The sequence below is a fragment of the Engystomops pustulosus genome, chromosome 5 (assembly GCF_040894005.1).
Source record: "Engystomops pustulosus chromosome 5, aEngPut4.maternal, whole genome shotgun sequence".
Taxonomy (NCBI): Eukaryota; Metazoa; Chordata; class Amphibia; order Anura; family Leptodactylidae; genus Engystomops; species Engystomops pustulosus.
Window position 1 is genome coordinate 41061890 of NC_092415.1, and position 18370 is coordinate 41080259.

The following is an 18370-nucleotide window of genomic DNA, read 5'->3' on the forward strand; positions in this document are numbered from 1 at the left end:
ATATAAATATATGCATGTAAAATTACAGTATTTGCTTCAATGCATTTATACACAGTATATACATGTATACATAGTAGATGCATATATACAAATATACATAGGATTTACATATATATTTATATACAGAATATGCATAAACAGTATATATATATATATATATATATATATGTATACACAGTATATATACAATGTATACACTTTATACACAGTATATATACAATGTATACACATATACACAGTATATATACAATGTATACACATATACACAGTATATACACACATATACACAGTATATATACAATATATACATATATACACAGTACATACATCTATACACAGTATATACATATATACACATATACACAGTATATGCACATATACACTGTATACATATGTATACATATATACATACAGATAAATACATATATACAAAAAGATAAATACATATATACATACAGATGAATACATCTGTATATACTTACCTTTTAGGAAGTTTGGGGGCTGTATGGGTGTTCAGGCAGTTGTTCAGGTGGGTGTCCAGATGCATTCGGGGGGCACGAGCGGGGGAGGGGGGGGCCGAGCGGGGGAAGGGAGGGGCAGAGTGTCAACTGTGCCACCCTGCAGGGTGATGAGCGGGCAGGTCAGGGAGATGAGGGGGGCGGGTCAGAGAGGTGGCTGGGGGGGCGGGTCAAGGAGATGAGCAGGCAGGGATACCGGAAAGAGGTGGGTTGGCTCAGGAGACATGTGTAGATGCACAGAGAGGGAGGGGCCCGGGGGCACGATCTGGCAGGCACCCGGCACTGCAACCCCGGACCACTTACCCCAGGCCGTGACAAAGCACTGCAGGGAGCGTGCATCCCCGGGCCCCTGAACCTCACGGGCCCCGTAGCAACCGCTACGGCTGCTACGGCGGTAGTTACGCCACTGGAAGCTGGTCATCCTGGAGAGAATTGAATGGACCAGCAAGATGAGTGCTCAACCTTCTGCTCCATAAGTTAAAGGACATCTACCACCAGGTTGAAGGATTGTAAACCAAGCATACTGACATGAGGTGTTTGCACCCTCTTGCAGGATCCGCTCTTATTTTAGCTTCTTAAGCCCTTGTTTTTACAAAAAAGGTTTTAATCATAATGCAAATGAGCCTGAGGGGCTCCTGGCTCCATTGGCATCTATGGAGCCGGGAGCCCTTCAGGCTCATTTTGCTTAATATCTAAAACCTTTAATTTGGAAAAAACAGGGCATAAGAAGCTAAAATAAGAGCAGATCCTACCATAGGAGGTACACACCAGTATGTCAGTGTGCTTGGTTTACAATCCTTCATCCAGGTGGTAGATGACCTTTAATGAGAACGGGACCCCCGTTCTTAAGATAAGGGGGTTCCTGCAGTAACACCTCTGCCAATCAAATAGCAATAAATCTTGGTATAACCTTTCAAATCAAACCTGTTAAGTGATCTCTGATTTCCTATCAGGGAACAGAATATGATATAGGTAAACAGAACAGGACTTCTAGGAAAGACAGTGAGAGGCATACTCATCATCCATGCATTTAAAAGGCTGGAATCCTTCTAAGTATTAAAGGGGTATTCCAGGAATCACCATAATTCATATATAAATGTGTCCTTAAAATATAAGCTAATATGTAATTAGCTGTTATTTAAAATTTTGCTCCCCTTAGCAGAAAATGCTGGTGACATAGACTGTAATGAAGAATTAAAATGCTACTGGCCCTTTAATCAGTCTGTTAATTTTACTCCGCACGGAGCAGACACAGGACAGAAGATGCCGCTGGTCACATGTCCACATCACATGTCCTGCACCTGCCTGGGCAGGTCATGTGATCACCACTACGTTTGGCTGTAGTCGGTTGGTTGCAGTGCATCCAGTATGGCCAGTGTTGTGGTGATGGCAGTTACACATCATTACTATGGTAACAGAGCAAGAAAACCTGTTAGATCATCACTGGGAACAGAGCATAAGAGGGAGGAGGAGTTACTGAGAACTAAAGGATCATGGGACTTGTAGTTTCCAGTGGCGGTCATCGTGGTGATAACTCTGCATTCTTTTGAGAGGCCATAAAATTTTGTATATCATAAAATCAAACAATTTAAGCTCTATTTTGTGACTAATGACATTAAGTTTTGTTACATTCATTTATTTATATCATCAAGTTTTTGTATCAGACGCTCATATTCCAGGAATACCCCTTTAAGTTATTTCCTATTCTGTGAAAACAGCATAATTTTAAAACCTGGAGCAGACCCTTTAAATGGCCAAATAGTGGTTTCAATGTGCTTGCTTGTAATGGGAGCCCCGAAGCTGCTGAAAGATACAAATATGAATGGGTGGTTATACAAATCTGCCTTCAGCAATCTGCCTCTAATATGGACCAAGATTCTGTCATTTAATAGATTTTATGGAGGCAATTATCAAACTGCAGTGTATGAGACCCCAGCCTGGGTGTGCCAGAATAAAATCTTAAACCAGGCCGTGTCTAGTATAGAATTACGCGAAAACCATGAAAGGCAGCAGGCTATAGCGGGCTATAGTGGGCGCACAGGCATTGGGCAGGAACGCCCCACTCCGGTCCATTTCACCATTTTTATGCATTGGCAATTCACCAGTAATTTCAATTATTTTAGGGCTTGTATGTTGGCATATAAGCCCTGATAAATATTCCCTATGTTTCTGACTGTATAATTTGAAAGGAGATCTGTGGTCTATGGAACAGAGATGTAATGTAATACTAGAAACAATTGCTTCCATATATAGGCATGAATCCATTTCACATTTTTAATATACATGTATTGATAAAGGTTTAGGGAATTTTAAATTCTTTTAAAAAGCATCTTTTATTCACATTACCATAATACTTTCATCTTGTTTATGTTAGAGGGAGGACATCAAGAGTCTGGTGAGTGATGAAGATGCGGACGGATGCACCCCCCTACACTACGCCTGCCGCCATGGTGTCCCGAATTCAGTGAACAATCTTCTTGGGCTCAACGTGTCGCTGTATTCCAAGAGCAAGAATAAAAGATCAGCTCTGCACTTTGCTGCTTTGTATGTTTTATATTGTGTAGTAATAGATGTCTATTGGTTGTAATAGTATCACGGTTATTGTCAGTTATGGATACACGAAAATTAGCAGTAAATTTGACATAAAGTTCTGTTTCACAGCGCCACTTCTATTCACCTGTGGTACTGTCTATATGTCTCTGTAAGCCTCTTTTATTGAAACCATGGTGCATTCTAGCAGGGACTACCTATTGTGTCAGAAAAAAGTACATTTTTAGAAATCAAATTTCAAAAAGATCAGACAAATAGTTATATTTTTGAAGCAATGTTTAACATTTTTCTATCATTTAGATTTTTTTTTTTAGTTCTTAGTATTTATTCTCGCCAAGGAGATGTACAATAGGCCTCCCATTCCTGTTCATTGGAGTTCAATTTTCATCAGTAATTTCTTTTTCAACACAAGAAGGAATAACAATGACATGTAATACCTCTACATATCTATACATGTAATATATCTACAAAACTGGTAGGTAGGTAGATGACACAGAATCATATAACTTACTTTGGGTGATGAAGATAGTTAAGTTCACCCCTCTCCCTGTTAACCGATCTTGGCAAAGTGCAGCCCTTCACAATCTATTATTGTCAGCACTAATTAGAAATATGATTATTTTCCCCTTTCTGCCACCTCCACACCAGGGGGGTGTGGAGGGTCAATAAGGGTGGGGTACGGCCAGCCAATGGGAGGGCGTGAAATTCGTAGCCCGCGAATTTCTATAGCAGGCAGGGTCTGCCGTAGAAATAAACTCTGCACACGACCACGACGGATACACCAAGAAGCCGGAGTCTCTTCATGTATCTGTCTGTGACGGATGCTCGGCGGGGTAGAGCTCTTAGTGGTTATGGACACCAGAGTACCAGTGGGGGGAATTTTAAGGCTGTTCAAAATGCTAGTCTTAAAGAATTCCCTCCACTGACTTTTCAAGGACAAACCTTGATTTGACAACATGCTAGGTATCTACTTATCTACTTATTATGGATTGAATTTAAAAAGTATAAAAAAAAACAATGTATAATATCTATAGTCATAATCTTTATTTTTATTTCTCAATAAAGCTATGGCCGATTCAATACATGTGAGCGACTTTTAAGATTTGTGCCGGATGCCACACTTCTCAATGACGCCGATGAAAAAGGAATGACGCCCCTGCATTTGGCGGCTGAAAATGGACATGACAGAATAGTGTTTCTTTTACTCAAGAAGGGAGCTCTTCTATTAAGGTAAAACCGTCTATTTCTTACAGGATATGTTAGATTAGAGAGGTCTGAATCACCAATAAGTGATTGTTTCATGTCTGTGATGTTCTCTTATCTTGGAAGTTTATAGTCAATACAATGTGTAGAGTGATTAAATAAAATGTTAATTTGTCCTTTATATATACTAGGCAGAAGACGAACATTATCTTCTTAACCTTCTGTAGTCATATATTGGGTACAAAAGTTATGTTCCCATCTGTTATTTGACAACATACAGATATATGTCCTGCGTTACCCTTCCTCTTAGCTGGACATTTCTGTGTCATGAGATGATCATCTGTTCAAAACACCATTGTTTAATGATACTTTGGCACAAAATGACCATCCAATATGAGGAGCAAATCAGTGGTTGTGTTGTGAACTGAGTAACCGTAATGGTAACAATGAGTGGATGTAAACCCACTGTGTGATACAACCATTTTGGCAGACCGCTGTGGAAATTACCAATGAACCTCCCCCATTTTCACCCTTTATCCTCAAGTCAGGGGTTTGGTCCTCTCTACAGAAAGATACAAAGAGTGTTTCTTCTGAAAGTGGTCCTGTTGTTTATAGCAGTTGGCCCACTTGGTAACGAGACCCTCAATTGCCAGCCTGTGAGCCCTCTCCAAATCACGCGTCATTAAGGGGTTATTGAAACAACGGTAATAATTTAAGTTGCCTTGGACGTTGATTTAGGTGTGATGTGAATAGTTTGTAAAGGAAATGGGGCACATGTATCATTTGTCTTAGTTTTACGATTTTATTTTATTTTTTGTGAGCTTTTAAGAGCATTTATGAAACTAAGCATAGGGTCAATTGTACTCTGTTTTGCACCTAAAATTTGCTCTACAAAACGTCGCAAACCAAAGAAAACATTTATATACATTTGGAACACTGCAACAGACACACCCACCGGCTCACTTATTAAGCCCCTGTCATAGTCGCAAAAATGCACCCAAAAAGTCCTAAAAAAATCAAAAAACAAAAAGAAGAGAAAAAAACAGGCCAAAATAAAGATACAAGTCCTCCAATTAATCCAATAACAATATACAAATTATGTCTGTTGTACTTCCCTAGCCCCAGTTTTGCATTTCCCAAGTGCAGCAGTGAACGTTTACTTTGGGATACCAGCAGTTTCTTCAGTTTTTATTTCTTCTATGGTGGTTTTGCTTCTTTGGGGGATATTTATGAAGGCCTCTCCGTAGAAGCCCTGAAATGATCTCAAATAATAGCTTATTGCTAGCACTTGCGATTATTTTCCCCAATCCGCCACTTTTACGGCAGTGGGCCATGAAGGGGGGGGGGGTTCGGTCAGCTGAGCGGAGGGCACGGCCAGCTAGGAGTGGGCTGTCCCAACGCCTTTGCATTCGCTCGCAGGGCCTGGCATAGAGATAACTGCTGCATAGGACCCTGCCAGATACATCAAGAGGCCGAAGAGGCCGTATGATATATAACCCCCTTTATCTCAAAATAATGAAGCCCCTTTAAATATGTGACGAAAATATTTTTGGTTCAAATTTTATCTTAACAATGTTGCCTTTGTTGGTTTTTAGTGATTATCGTGGTTGGACAGCCTTGCACTATGCAGCTTTTGGAGGCTATACTCGTACCATCAAGGTTCTTCTGGATACATCTATTGCACTTATTGATAAGCCTGACAAAGAAAAGGTAAATTATTTCCATGAACCCTTCCTCATCCCACTGTAATCATTTGAGGATACTGTATTATCTGCTCAGAGTTTTATATTAAAAATACAAATTTACTAGTAGGGTTATTTACTACAGGCCTAAAACATATTCCAGTAATCGGCAGGTCTTCTGGGTGACCTCTGCTTTCATCTTTGGTTTCTCAAATGTGCATCACTCTTAGATTCATTCAATCAGTATTACTGAAAAACTTTGTTGTGTTCAGGAAAGGAAGTCAGTTTGGACATCTATAGTTTATTCCAAAAAGGATAAACCTTGGCACTGTGCCAAAACTTGTATTTTTTGGTGCATGTGGTCTATATGACAATACTAATGAAATCATCTGACGCATTTCTAGTTGTTTCGAGTGCAATCATGAAGACTTTTTAAATATGTATCTATATAGAATACAAGCTTTGCCACAGTGCCGACATTTATCATTTTTATAGCACTGTTGAAATGCTACTAAATCTTAGGCTCAATTCACACCTGTGTCGGAATTTCTGTTACAATCTCCATTTTAGTAGCGCGTAATAGAAACTAAGAAAAAGCCATTTCCCGGTTTGGTGAAATAATGTTTGCTTACTGCACTGTGACCAGGCACCATTGGCGCCAATGGGGACCTATATCCTGCCGCAAATAGTGCGGCCGCATATCGGTCCCCATTACGGCTTCGTGAATGAGCCCTAAGAGAGAATTGCACAAGTTGTATGTGTTTAAAAATGACTCTAGTGTTCAGGATCGTGATTTCCCTCACAGGTTTCCTCACATTTCATTCCCGGTCCTATTTTAAGGACCAGACCATCCATAGTTCTCATAAATGTCAGACTATACCTTCCCCGGAGACTGCCTGTATTTAGTCAATTGTTGTCCTACTCTAATCCATATCTATTCTTATTGTAGAATACAGCTCTGCATTTAGCCGGCCGCGAGGGACATTTCAAAGCTGTAGGTCTTCTGCTAGAGACTGGGGCAGCCATAACTTTGAATGCGGTTGAGGCGTCATTCGTTCATGAGGCAATACGTGGCGGTAGAAAGGATGTTGTCTTTACTGCTATTCATAGTGAAAGGTAAAAACTGATTCTGTGTAATATGCAAGTTACTTGAAAACTGTCAAATTTCTTTCCTGGTATTTTATGTTGTAATAGATCCATTATTAAATGGCAGATGGAAATAATGTGGGGGATTTTTCAATATGGCCCTTAGGATACGACGATATCTGCTTGACCCACTGAGAACCACAGTTACCTTTACCTTCTAGATAAGTCTCTACACAAGTGCTTGAATTTCTCAGTTAAAGTCTATGGGATTTATAAAAGACAACAGACCAGAGCTCTTGATAAACCTAGGAATAGCCCCATGCCTGTCCATATGTGGTGTCTGGTATTGCTTTTCAGTCTTGTACAAATTATGCGAATGCTTGAAGATAGATCTATTCATGGGTGGTGTCCTCTCTACACATGGTGGTTGTCTGCATTATAGTATCTTAATGATAATAATGACCCAAATAATAAGGGAGATGTGTCATTTGGACATTGGCCTTGCACATTGCACATTGAAAGCTGTAAAAATAGCTGTAAGTTGTTCTGCATTTAGAATTTTTAGTATATCCAAAGTATATTGGATGAGATATAAAATAATCACTGTAATGCTATTGATGGTCAAAGAACAATTAGATGGAAGGAAAGGACAGACACATACAGTGAGCCCTTAACAGTTCTCCCTACATACTTGCCATTACCAACCCTAGACAAAGTAGGTCACAACTCGCCAAAGTTCCCTGTCTGTCCCAAAGTGATAACATGAAGACAAAAAACAGAAGAATGGTTGTATAAATATGTGTCAAAACCAAGAGAACAATCCAGTACAGAATCAATAGACGGAGAGACATTCAGAATACAATCAAGAGGTCAATAGATCTAAAATACGTAAGTCCAGAAAATGCTAGCAAGCTCCAGAGAAGACTTGGGATAGAAAACACTGGGAAATGGGAAGACAATAGAGATGAGCGAGTATACTCGTCCGAGCTTGATGCTCGTTCGAGTATTAAGGTACTCGAAACGGCTCGTTGCTCGGACGAGTATTTCCCCTGCTCGAGATCGAGCATTTAATTAAAAAAAACACAGTGAAGAACAATGAAGAATAGAATAAAAACAGTGAACACAGTGAACACAGGATCATTTAAGTGAAAAACACAGTAAAGAACACAGTGAAGAATAGATTACAGATGTTCGGCACATCTGCTTACTTGTCGGAAGATACGCGCGGAACGGTGCGAACAAAATAGCATGTGAAGAACAATATATATGTGTGAAGAACACATTGAAGAACACGGTGAGCAGGACAGAGACACCGGGGAGCAGCACAGAGACACCGGGGAGCGGCACGGAGACATCGGGCAGCGACACGGAGCGGCACGGAGACATAGGGGCACGGAGATATAGGGGCACGGAGACATCGGGGCACGGAGACATCGGGGCACGGAGACATCGGGGCACGGAGACATCGGGGCACGGAGACATCGGGGCACGGAGACATCGGGGCACGGAGACATCGGGGCACGGTGACATCGGGGCACGGAGACATTGGGGCACGGTGACATCGGGCAGCGGCACGGAGACATTGGGGCACGGTGACATCGGGCAGCGGCACGGAGACATCGGGGCACGGTGACATCGGGGCATGGAGACATCGGGGCACGGAGACATCGGGGCACGGAGACATCGGGGCACGGAGACATCGGGGCACGGTGACATCGGGGCACGGTGACATCGGGGCACGGTGACATCGGGGCACGGTGACATCGGGGCACGGAGACATCGGGCAGCGGCACGGAGACATCGGGCAGCGGCACGGAGACATCGGGGAGACTTCAGTGGAAGAAGAGGAGCGATCCCGGGACAGCATATCTCCCGACAAGTAAGCAGATGTGCCGAACATCTGCAATCTATTCTTCACTGTGTTTTTCACTTAAATGATCTTGTGTTCACTGTTTTTATTCTATTCTTCACTGTTCTTCACATCTGCTAACTTGTCGGGAGATAATATACGCGCGGAACAGTGAAGAATAGATTGCAGATGTTTGCATACATCTGCTAACTTATCAGAAGACATTCTTTTTCAATTAATTAACACATTTTATTCCCGAACCATGGTCCCTTTGAAAAATGCTCGAGTCTCCCATTGACTTCAATGGGGCTCGTTATTCGAGACGAGCACTCGAGCATCAGGAAAAGTTCGTCTCAAATAACGAGCACCCGAGCATTTTAGTGCTCGCTCATCTCTAGAAGACAATCCTCTTACGAGATATCAGAGTCCCGATCTAAAAAGTGAGTGGACCGGGCCACTGACATCAAGACAAACCAGATTAGCACTCATGGGTGGGATTCAAAAGTTTAACGACAGGCTTCCTTTGAGGAGTCCTTTAGCATGATGAGTGTAACAAAGATACCTACTCTAATCAACAATTGTTATATTTAAAATTCTTTTCTAAGTAATTTTATATATTTTATATATCTTTATATACATACAATATCACATTTTAATAATATTTTTAACACCATAAATAATACCAACTGAAGTGCTATTTTTGCTAGTATAAATAACAAATGGGCAATAGAAGGGAACTTGCTTATGTGGAAGTCAAGGGAAATGGATGAAAAAAGGAAGGTCTTCTGTTTACTATCAGCTCTAGGTGGACATTATTCTACCCCATGATGGAATATAGAAGGACATCAAGAACTAAGTCAAAATACAATTTACAGTATCAGCATCCATTTTAGGTATACACGTATGGTGGTGAATAAATAGAGACTCAAAATGGGCAGGTTTATTCCCATCTAAATAAACTCATATGGAATTTCTGCAACCAATTAAAAGACAGTTTCATACATACAGTACACACAGTGGTGTAACTAGAAGAGGCTGAGGTCTATAGACTTCTGTATGCCCCCCCCCCTCTAAAAAATATTAATTGACTCAAGCACATTTAGAGTATACACTGATATTTTATCAGTATACCCTAATAAAAATACACGTTTATACACTCATATACAGTATATACACACACATTTATGTAATTATATACACATATATTCATAAACTCTTACATTCTAAGGCCTCATTCACACGGCCACAATTGGGGCCGTGATCTGGTTGCATGACTTGCAACCAGATCATATCCCCCATATATCTCAATGGCGCAGATTATGGCGTGGTGAGCACACGGTGCATCACTGCAATGTGACTGTGTTGGGCGGCCGCTCTTCTGCCTAGGGAGGAGGGGTGACAAGCTATAGGTTATAAGTATAAGAAAGTGGGCTTCACTTGAGTAGAAAGGTGTACAATGTTACGTTTCGGCGGTCACAAAGAAAGAAGAAGTTGTGACCTCCGAAATGTAGCAGTGTACACCTTTCTTCTCAGTGAAGCCCACGCCTTGGTGAATGCAATGAAACAAACTTTACCTATTGATTGGATTTGTAAAGCATAAAATACTTAGGAATTCGATCAGATTACATTTTGGTGAAATATACATTGGGGCACATTTACTTACCTGGTCCAGTCGCGATCCCGCGCCACGTTGTCCGACAAGGATTTGGGTCTGCCGGGATTCACTAAGGTCGTGCTCCCGATATCCAACAGGTCCGCCGCAGTTCACCTTCTTCTTCCTGGTGCATGTAAGTGCTTTGGCTTGCGACACAAATTGTTTTTTAAATTCCACGTTTTTTCTGAATCCGTCGGGTTGTCCGACGGCCACGCAGCCCAATTTCTGTCACGTGAAAGCCGGCGCTGATGCGCCACAATTCGATCGCGTACGCAAAAAACCCGGGGCAATTCGGCGCAAAACGGAAATATTCAGGAAACCCGACGAAAGTGCAGCATTCGGACCCTTAGTAAAATAGCCCCATTGTTTTTACTACTTTTTCATATATAATATTGTGATATAGAATAAATGTATTTTTACCTAAGAAAGCTATACAAAGGCTTGCGTATGATTTGTATTGTGCAGGACTTAATGCAGGCATAAATTCACATACATCAGTGCATCCTATGCTGCACTTTTACGGGCAGAGGATGACACTGAAGCCAGGACGAACACAGGTAACAAACCTGCAAATGGCTCTATAAACAGAAACATTTTAAAAACTATGGCGTTTGGAAGGTCAGGAATGAGTTAAGCAAACACCAAAACGGAAAAGGTGGAAGTGTTGTATTCGAATGCAAGTTACTGGGGGGGATGTATCAATGTGTCCCAGGTTCCGTCACTTTAGTGGAGGAAAACCCTAGTCATTTTCTTCAGCAGATTTATCACTGGCTAATGAATCTGGTGCAGGATAACACTGTCGGTTTCTAGTTTAGACCTACTTTAAAGTGGTCTAAACTCTGCGCCACAATTTTTGGTGCACGGAACATGCAAATAGGCCACACCCCCTTTTAGTCCAAACCACAACCCTTTTGGGAAGGCCACGCCCCTCAGTCGGACAAGTCGGAAAATGGCTAAAAGCTGGTCTAAAAGCCTTGATAAATGTGGCGCAAGGCATTTTAGAGAGTGTTTTAGGCGCAAAACCACCAGAATTGTGGCACTAGTGCGTTAATACATCCTCACCACTGTATCTCTACTGTAAATGGAAAAAATGACACATATAAATGTTTGCATCTAGGATAGTTCTGTGCAGTATTCTTACTATCTCACCATATTTTATTGTAGGTGGGAAGAAGTACTTGTCACGTTTTCAGACACTTCTACAAGTTTTACGTGCCCCATTCTCGAAATGGTAAATTATCTCCCAGAAGGCTTAAAGGTAATGGGTTATTTTCTAACACTACATATAAAAATGTAAATATGTCATTGAGTTTGGGGTACAATGTTATTTGGATAGGTTGATGTCTTCAACTATTGCCTCATCCTTCCAGTGATTTTGGGAAAACTTTGCCTTAATGCGACCTGGAAAGACAGCCGTCTTTACCTCAAGCATGACTTACATGAAGCCTAGTGATGTGATGTGTGATAATCGCCTGGATAAATGTTCCTTTTGGAGAAAACATGTTGGTTCTTTTTACTATCCCACCTCATGTCTCTGGTCTTGTAAGTCTTGCTTTAGGAACCAAAGTTTTACTTATTCAGCCATGTAAAATGTATTTGTATATTTGCTTCACAAAATACCCAAATTTTAATTCTCTTTTCTCTTTTTCATTTAGAATCTTTTGGATAGATGTATGATTGAATCATCAGCCGACAGAAAGAGCTGGGATTATTTTGTGAGTTATCTACAGCCATATATGCCATATGTTGTATGATCAGGAGGAGTCTGACATTTCTTAACAATGTATAGCACAGATGTATCCCACTGCATGTCTATACAGTGGGATACATCGCCTGGGGGACCCCCCTCCCTCATCCTTGAATGAGGAGGGAAGGATGTACATTGGCAGCAGCCGGCGATCCTAATACGCAGAGTGACAGCACTGGGTCCTCCCTCCTGCCGAGTGATGTATGCGCTCGGGAGTACAATGGGGCGGGGTGCAATACACTGCATCCGATCCCAATAGAGATCTATTGCCTCTGTCAAACACATGTGCCGTATTTAGGCTGAGGCTGCAGGATGAAAAGATTTGGCTTGCTATCCTGCATTTCTAGATTTGGCTTGCTATCTGGCATTTCTGGATGTTTAGTGGCCAGACGGAGGCAACAACTATGCCTCAGTCTACCACTATTTCTCAATGTATACGTTAAGTGTATACATCGGGTGCCTTCCCAATGTGTATGCTTAGCGTATATACGGAACTTGTTCATCTAGAGCTAAAATTCATTTTCAATTCAGTGCCTGAAAACCAACAAACCAACAAGATTCATTCATCTCTAATCACGATCTATCTATATCCAACAAAAATGAAGCAGCACACCGCACCAAAACGTCGCTTGTCTTGGAATAAATTACACCCTCCATTTACACCAACTACTTGGAGTGCTGCTTCATTTTTCTTAGATACTGTATGTATGTTAGTCGTGTACCTGGACTTTGAAGCCTTGTTTTGCACACACCCCCCGCACACACACACACACACACACTGGGGCTTGTTCACACTGTGCTGCAAAAAGACTTTTTTCCCTTTTCTATCTATATCTCTATATATATCTATCTCAGAACAAGCTAAACTTTTAAGATTTCTTTCACATTAGAATCTTCTACTCCAGTCTTGTTTACCAATTGGCAAAATTTAGAAAAACAGCAGAGACAATATTGCTTAAAGAGTTGGGTTTAATTACAAAATCTACAGTTTTCACTTTGCTTGTCCATAGGTGAGGATAGAGAGGTAGAAACAGTGTTGGCCATTTTAAAATTGTCATAAAGGGATAAAAGTTACAATACTATAGTTTGTGAGATAACTCTGATTAGAAGGTATAATATTTACTGCTCCATCCCTGCAAAAAGAAATGATTTGGACCATTATGTGGAGGCAAGTGTATGTACTTTACAGATCTAGGAGATTTTATCTGAAAGCTTCACAAGTTAGGATAGGTTAATACTTATCTTCACCGATATAGGATCATAACAATAAATGTACTGGATGTTTAAAATAATGAGCACCATCATAGACCAAAAATCTGTTGGGCTTCAATTTGGGTGTCTGCCATTTTGAACTACCTGATCCTTATCTGCCATGACATCTGCCATTGGGAAAGAGTCACAAGGACCCTGTAAATATTAAATTAATGGGGAACCCATTGACACAGGCAGTCTTACCTAAAACACATCTAATGTGAATGACCAGCTAAAAGGTGATAAATCTGTATATAGTAGAGAGACTTTAAATGTTGTGAGCAGATTTTTACCTTTATATTTTATTTTTCATCAGGTTGAGTACAATTTTCGTTATCTTCAATGTCCTCTCACGTTTAAGAAAAAAAAGAATGTGGATAACAAAGCCACGTATGAGCCTCTCGTGACTTTAAATGTAAGCTGTGCTTCTCGGTTTACTTTAATATTTGTTTCAATATGGTGTTTCTTAAAGTAAAACCAGTAGGAAAAGATAAAGCACCCTGTCAGGTAGACTAAAGAATATTTATGGTATACCCCCACCACACCCTGAGTGGAAGTTTAACTTAAAAAAGTATCATACGGCTGTTCAACAGTCGGATGAAAACTCTTGGTTTCCTCAATAATGTAAGTGCCAGCAGGCATGACTAGAACGGTGCCAAGGATTGGTTGGAAATTAAAGTTTAACTTTACCTAACAATTACTATTGTATGGACCCCACTACAAGTCCCAACCATCCCTTGGCACTGTTCCAGTCATACCTACTGGCACCTACACTATTAAAGGGGAACCTGTCATCAGGATCACACACTTTCATGACAGGTTCCCATTTTTAATACTAATGCTACTCACTTTTACATGGATACATAAGTATACTTTGCTCCCTGCACACAAACTGCATCAAGTCATGGGGACGTCTGCTACAAGGCTGCAGTCTCTATATCATCATCAACATTATTATCTCCTCTCCGCTATTCTAGCTCTTCCTTCCTCCCAACTCCCTCCCTCATGCAGCTTATAGCTGACCCTGTGATCCAAGAAAATTTCTGTCAGTTCAAGTCTAGAAGAGGGGAGAGGTGGGCAGGGAGAAATACTCAAAGAGATAGCAGAGAGGAGATAATGAGGATGATAACACAGTGACTCCAACACCCCTGTAACTCAAAGCAGAAAACCAGCTATTCTTCTATGTCATCTTTATGAGTGAGTAAAACCATTAATATGAATTATAAAAGTAATTTGGTCTTCCTGTTCTATTCTCTGTTTATCAACTACTTAGCACAGCGTAACAATCTGATATTGTAGACCTATTCTATCTATATGTTAGAATAATAATAACATTATTATTAAAAATAATAATAATCTGTATTCATATAGCGCCATCAACTTCCATAGCGCTTTACAAATCATAGGGGACATATACAAATATAATAAGACATTACAGAGTACAAACAGTCATAGAATAGATATATTAGAGACAAAAGGCTGAGAATACATTTGCATTAATTAGCATTTTCTATTCATGGGGCAGAGGAAGACATTTTGTTTAATTGGTTAAAGTGTGAATAGGGTTATCTAAATCTGGTTACCCTGCAAGGTCATATCATGCTCCCCTGCCTGATGTACCGGTAATCTCACTGCTGCACAGAAAGTTCCAGTACACAGTGGGAGGGGGAAATGCTCTTTGCACAGTAACAGCCTTTAAATCTGTAACACAGAGGGTTCTAGGAACCACCCCCAAAGACTTTAGGCTCCTTACCATAATTTTGGAAGGAAGGAGCATATATATCACATATACTGTATGAGAATATTACCACAGTCACAGTGTCTGGATCTCTGAGTATTTGTCACTGGCTTATCCTGTGACTTGAGTAGTCACACAGCACATGTCTTTCAAAGGTTATATATAAGTTATCTTTTGTTCTTTAAAAGTGATTTTTCAAAAAAAAAAAAAAAAGTTTAGCAGTGTATGTGCAATGCTCTATGGGGACAGGGGCTAAAATGGGGTTAGGTTCCCTTTAAAGATATGGATCCCAGAGGTTGAACACACTTTCAACTTGCTTTTATGACCTATTTGTCAAGTTCAACTCCAAAAGCCAATACATAGTAGTTCCAAAATAGGAAAAACTTTTTCAAAAAAATCACATAGGTTTAAAACGTAACACTAAAACATTGCAGGCAATAAGGAAGCAACAAACAGAACAAACAAGGTTGCATTAAACTTCTGTATTAATATATTATGAACCGGATTATACCCCCAAAAATTATTAGACGCTGAATAAATACAGCTAAGAATAAGCCCTTTAATATTAAAACATCAGCAAAAAAAACTATAAAGAAAAAGAACCACTAATTCTGTTACCCCAATTGTAAATACAAAAGACATAAAAGAGCAACGGATCATGGATTTTAAACCTATTTGATTAATAAAGATTATTTTGAAAAAAATTGTTTTTGATGTATTACAATTTGTCAAGTTGTAAAAGGGAAAAACGTTGTGAATGGGACAAGCTCTGTATAGTATACACACGACAAGCACCAGGGGGAGCCGGTTTCATGAGAATTAGTACAGACCTCAATGGGAGCTGTATTCTCTTCATCCACAAGCATCAGATTTGTGGTTCACATACTTTTTACTTGTGCATGTCATTGGATTTTGGGTGCGTGAACTGCCAATTGTAACTTTTTTTTCCCGTTGACTATTTTAGGCCATGGTACAACACAATCGCGTGGAGCTCTTGTCTCATCCGGTGTGTAAGGAATACTTGCTCATGAAATGGTATGTAATGAGGTGACAGTGCAAGGGATGTACCAGGACAAAGGCAATACCAGTGTTTAGATCTTTTTTGTGAATTAATGTTAGGGCTCTTGCAAAAAACGTAAGAACGTAATAGTTAATACAGTTCCGGCGCGGCTGTTTGGCCGTCAGAGAGAACGTTCCTGCATTAAATTTCTGTATAATGCAAGGACTCCAGTCCTCTGCTCTGTGTACAGCCCATAGTACCGTGTCACCATACGGCACGTTTACAAGGGCTGCACACGTTTGTGCTGTGGTGTTACCCGTCAGTCTTTAACTACAGACTATTCATGTTTTTAGTGGTCTCAAGGTAGTTCAGGCATCACCATTGACTTGGTGATTAAAAGTTTGGTGGACTGGAAAATTTCTATAGTGTTCTATATGATGTGTAGGTGTGTATGCTCAATCGGTCCCCTCAATCTGTCCCCATCCGTTTTCTATGGGATGTCTGTGACAACTTCCAACAACCCCTACATAATTCATTGTATTTTAGGTCAAGCATGTACATCTGCCCTTGATTCATGACCAACTTTAAGGGGGTTGGCCACTCTTTTTACATAAGTTGCCTGTGTGCCTTTACTGCCATGTGGATAATCTGTGACTGTTCATCAAGTGGTTCAACAGACCTGCTACTTACTTTTACTGTGTGCAGACTTGGTAGGCTCTGTTGAATAGGAGGAGCTGCAGCAGGAGATTATGACTCATCCTGCTAACCCCCCCTTCCTGTCATTGTCAGTGACAGACTGTGAGAAGAAAGATACAGTGGGAGATGCCATAAGGACGGCTTAGAGCAGGGATAGAAAGGGCAGTTGTATATATATGCAAAGGGCAGCATGGTGAGAACAGGGAAATGAAGAAGCAATGAAAGACACAGATACATATGCATGCAGAGACAAGTCAGATAGAAAAGATTTATTGAAAGTGGCCTCCCCCTTTAGGAGAGTCTGCTACTATGTTTTAGTTACCTATAGTAACTGGTATGTTACATAGGGCTTTGCCCAGAGATAACAACTTTATTTTTATTTTCCAGCTGTTCTTTTTGTGCCAAAACTCAACTTTGATGTGTAAATGAGTCTGAAGTGCTTTGGGAGGTGTTAGCAGAGCATCTCAGGGCTCCAGCTCCACTGCAGTAACAACGCCCCCTCCTACACCGCCACTACCCAGCGTCTTCTCTCATCCTTCTCCCTTCAGCCATATCACTCCTGAGTCCAGGGAGATTTAGAGGCAGAGCCATGAGGTGCTTTGCCAAAGCACTTAAGCCTTATTTGTATATTTATAAATTGAAGTTTTAGAAGGAGCTGCTGGACAATAAACAAAGACACTCTGTGAAATAATTAGTGATTGAGGCCTAATGGTGTATTCACATTTTCCTCATTAAAAGATGTTTTCATATAAACAACTTTTGAGTTACAGTCATCTTCCTGGAAAAGGTTTGAGGGCCCTATTTCTTTAGTACAGAAACTTTCCACTAGAAGGTAGTATTTATATAGTGGGCTGTCTGCCCTCTAGTGGTGACAGCCGACAGCTAAAATTTGTGCACAAAAATTACCTGGTGTGGGAGAAGAGGGGACCAGAACTGAATGCCAAGCTGTGCTGGAAGTCGTGAAGTAATTTGTGTAGAGTTTTTGTGCTGCGCTCCATAGACTGCTGTGAATAGGTGAATGTTGTCTATGTAACAAATTTGGACAGATTTCAAACTGCATCTGAGCCTTAGAGCTTGAAGAAACTGGACAGATCTCTTTGTCTCACATGGGCAGATTAGTACCATTACCTCCTCTCTTTAGACGTCAGCGGTGCAGGTTAGGAGTCTGCAGTGACGTCTTTATGCCTCAGTTACAGGGGAAAACTTGTAAAACAAAAAGAATAAAGTAAAATTAGAAAAAAGTGAAAATGTCCCCCAGAGGTCTTTTATAACCTCATGTGGGACATATTGGGGCACATTTACTTACCCGACCCAAGGAGTTCACAGAAAGTGCATTGTCCGACGATAATGCGCCGTGATTCACTAAGATCGTGCGCCTGATATCCTGCATGTGTCG

At 40.7% G+C, this 18370-nt stretch overlaps 1 protein-coding gene across 3 annotated transcripts in view; it reads left to right on the forward strand.

Moving 5' to 3' along the window:
• TRPA1 (transient receptor potential cation channel subfamily A member 1) overlaps positions 1-18370 on the forward strand; it is a 78723-nt gene that overhangs the window by 41326 nt on the left and 19027 nt on the right. For all 3 annotated transcript variants that reach the window (XM_072151727.1, XM_072151729.1, XM_072151728.1), the window contains exons 12-19: positions 2893-3062; positions 4134-4298; positions 5867-5981; positions 6903-7069; positions 11707-11800; positions 12198-12257; positions 13857-13955; positions 16243-16313. In XM_072151727.1, coding sequence (XP_072007828.1) covers positions 2893-3062; positions 4134-4298; positions 5867-5981; positions 6903-7069; positions 11707-11800; positions 12198-12257; positions 13857-13955; positions 16243-16313 — 941 coding nt within the window. The remainder of the gene's footprint in view (positions 1-2892; positions 3063-4133; positions 4299-5866; positions 5982-6902; positions 7070-11706; positions 11801-12197; positions 12258-13856; positions 13956-16242; positions 16314-18370) is intronic.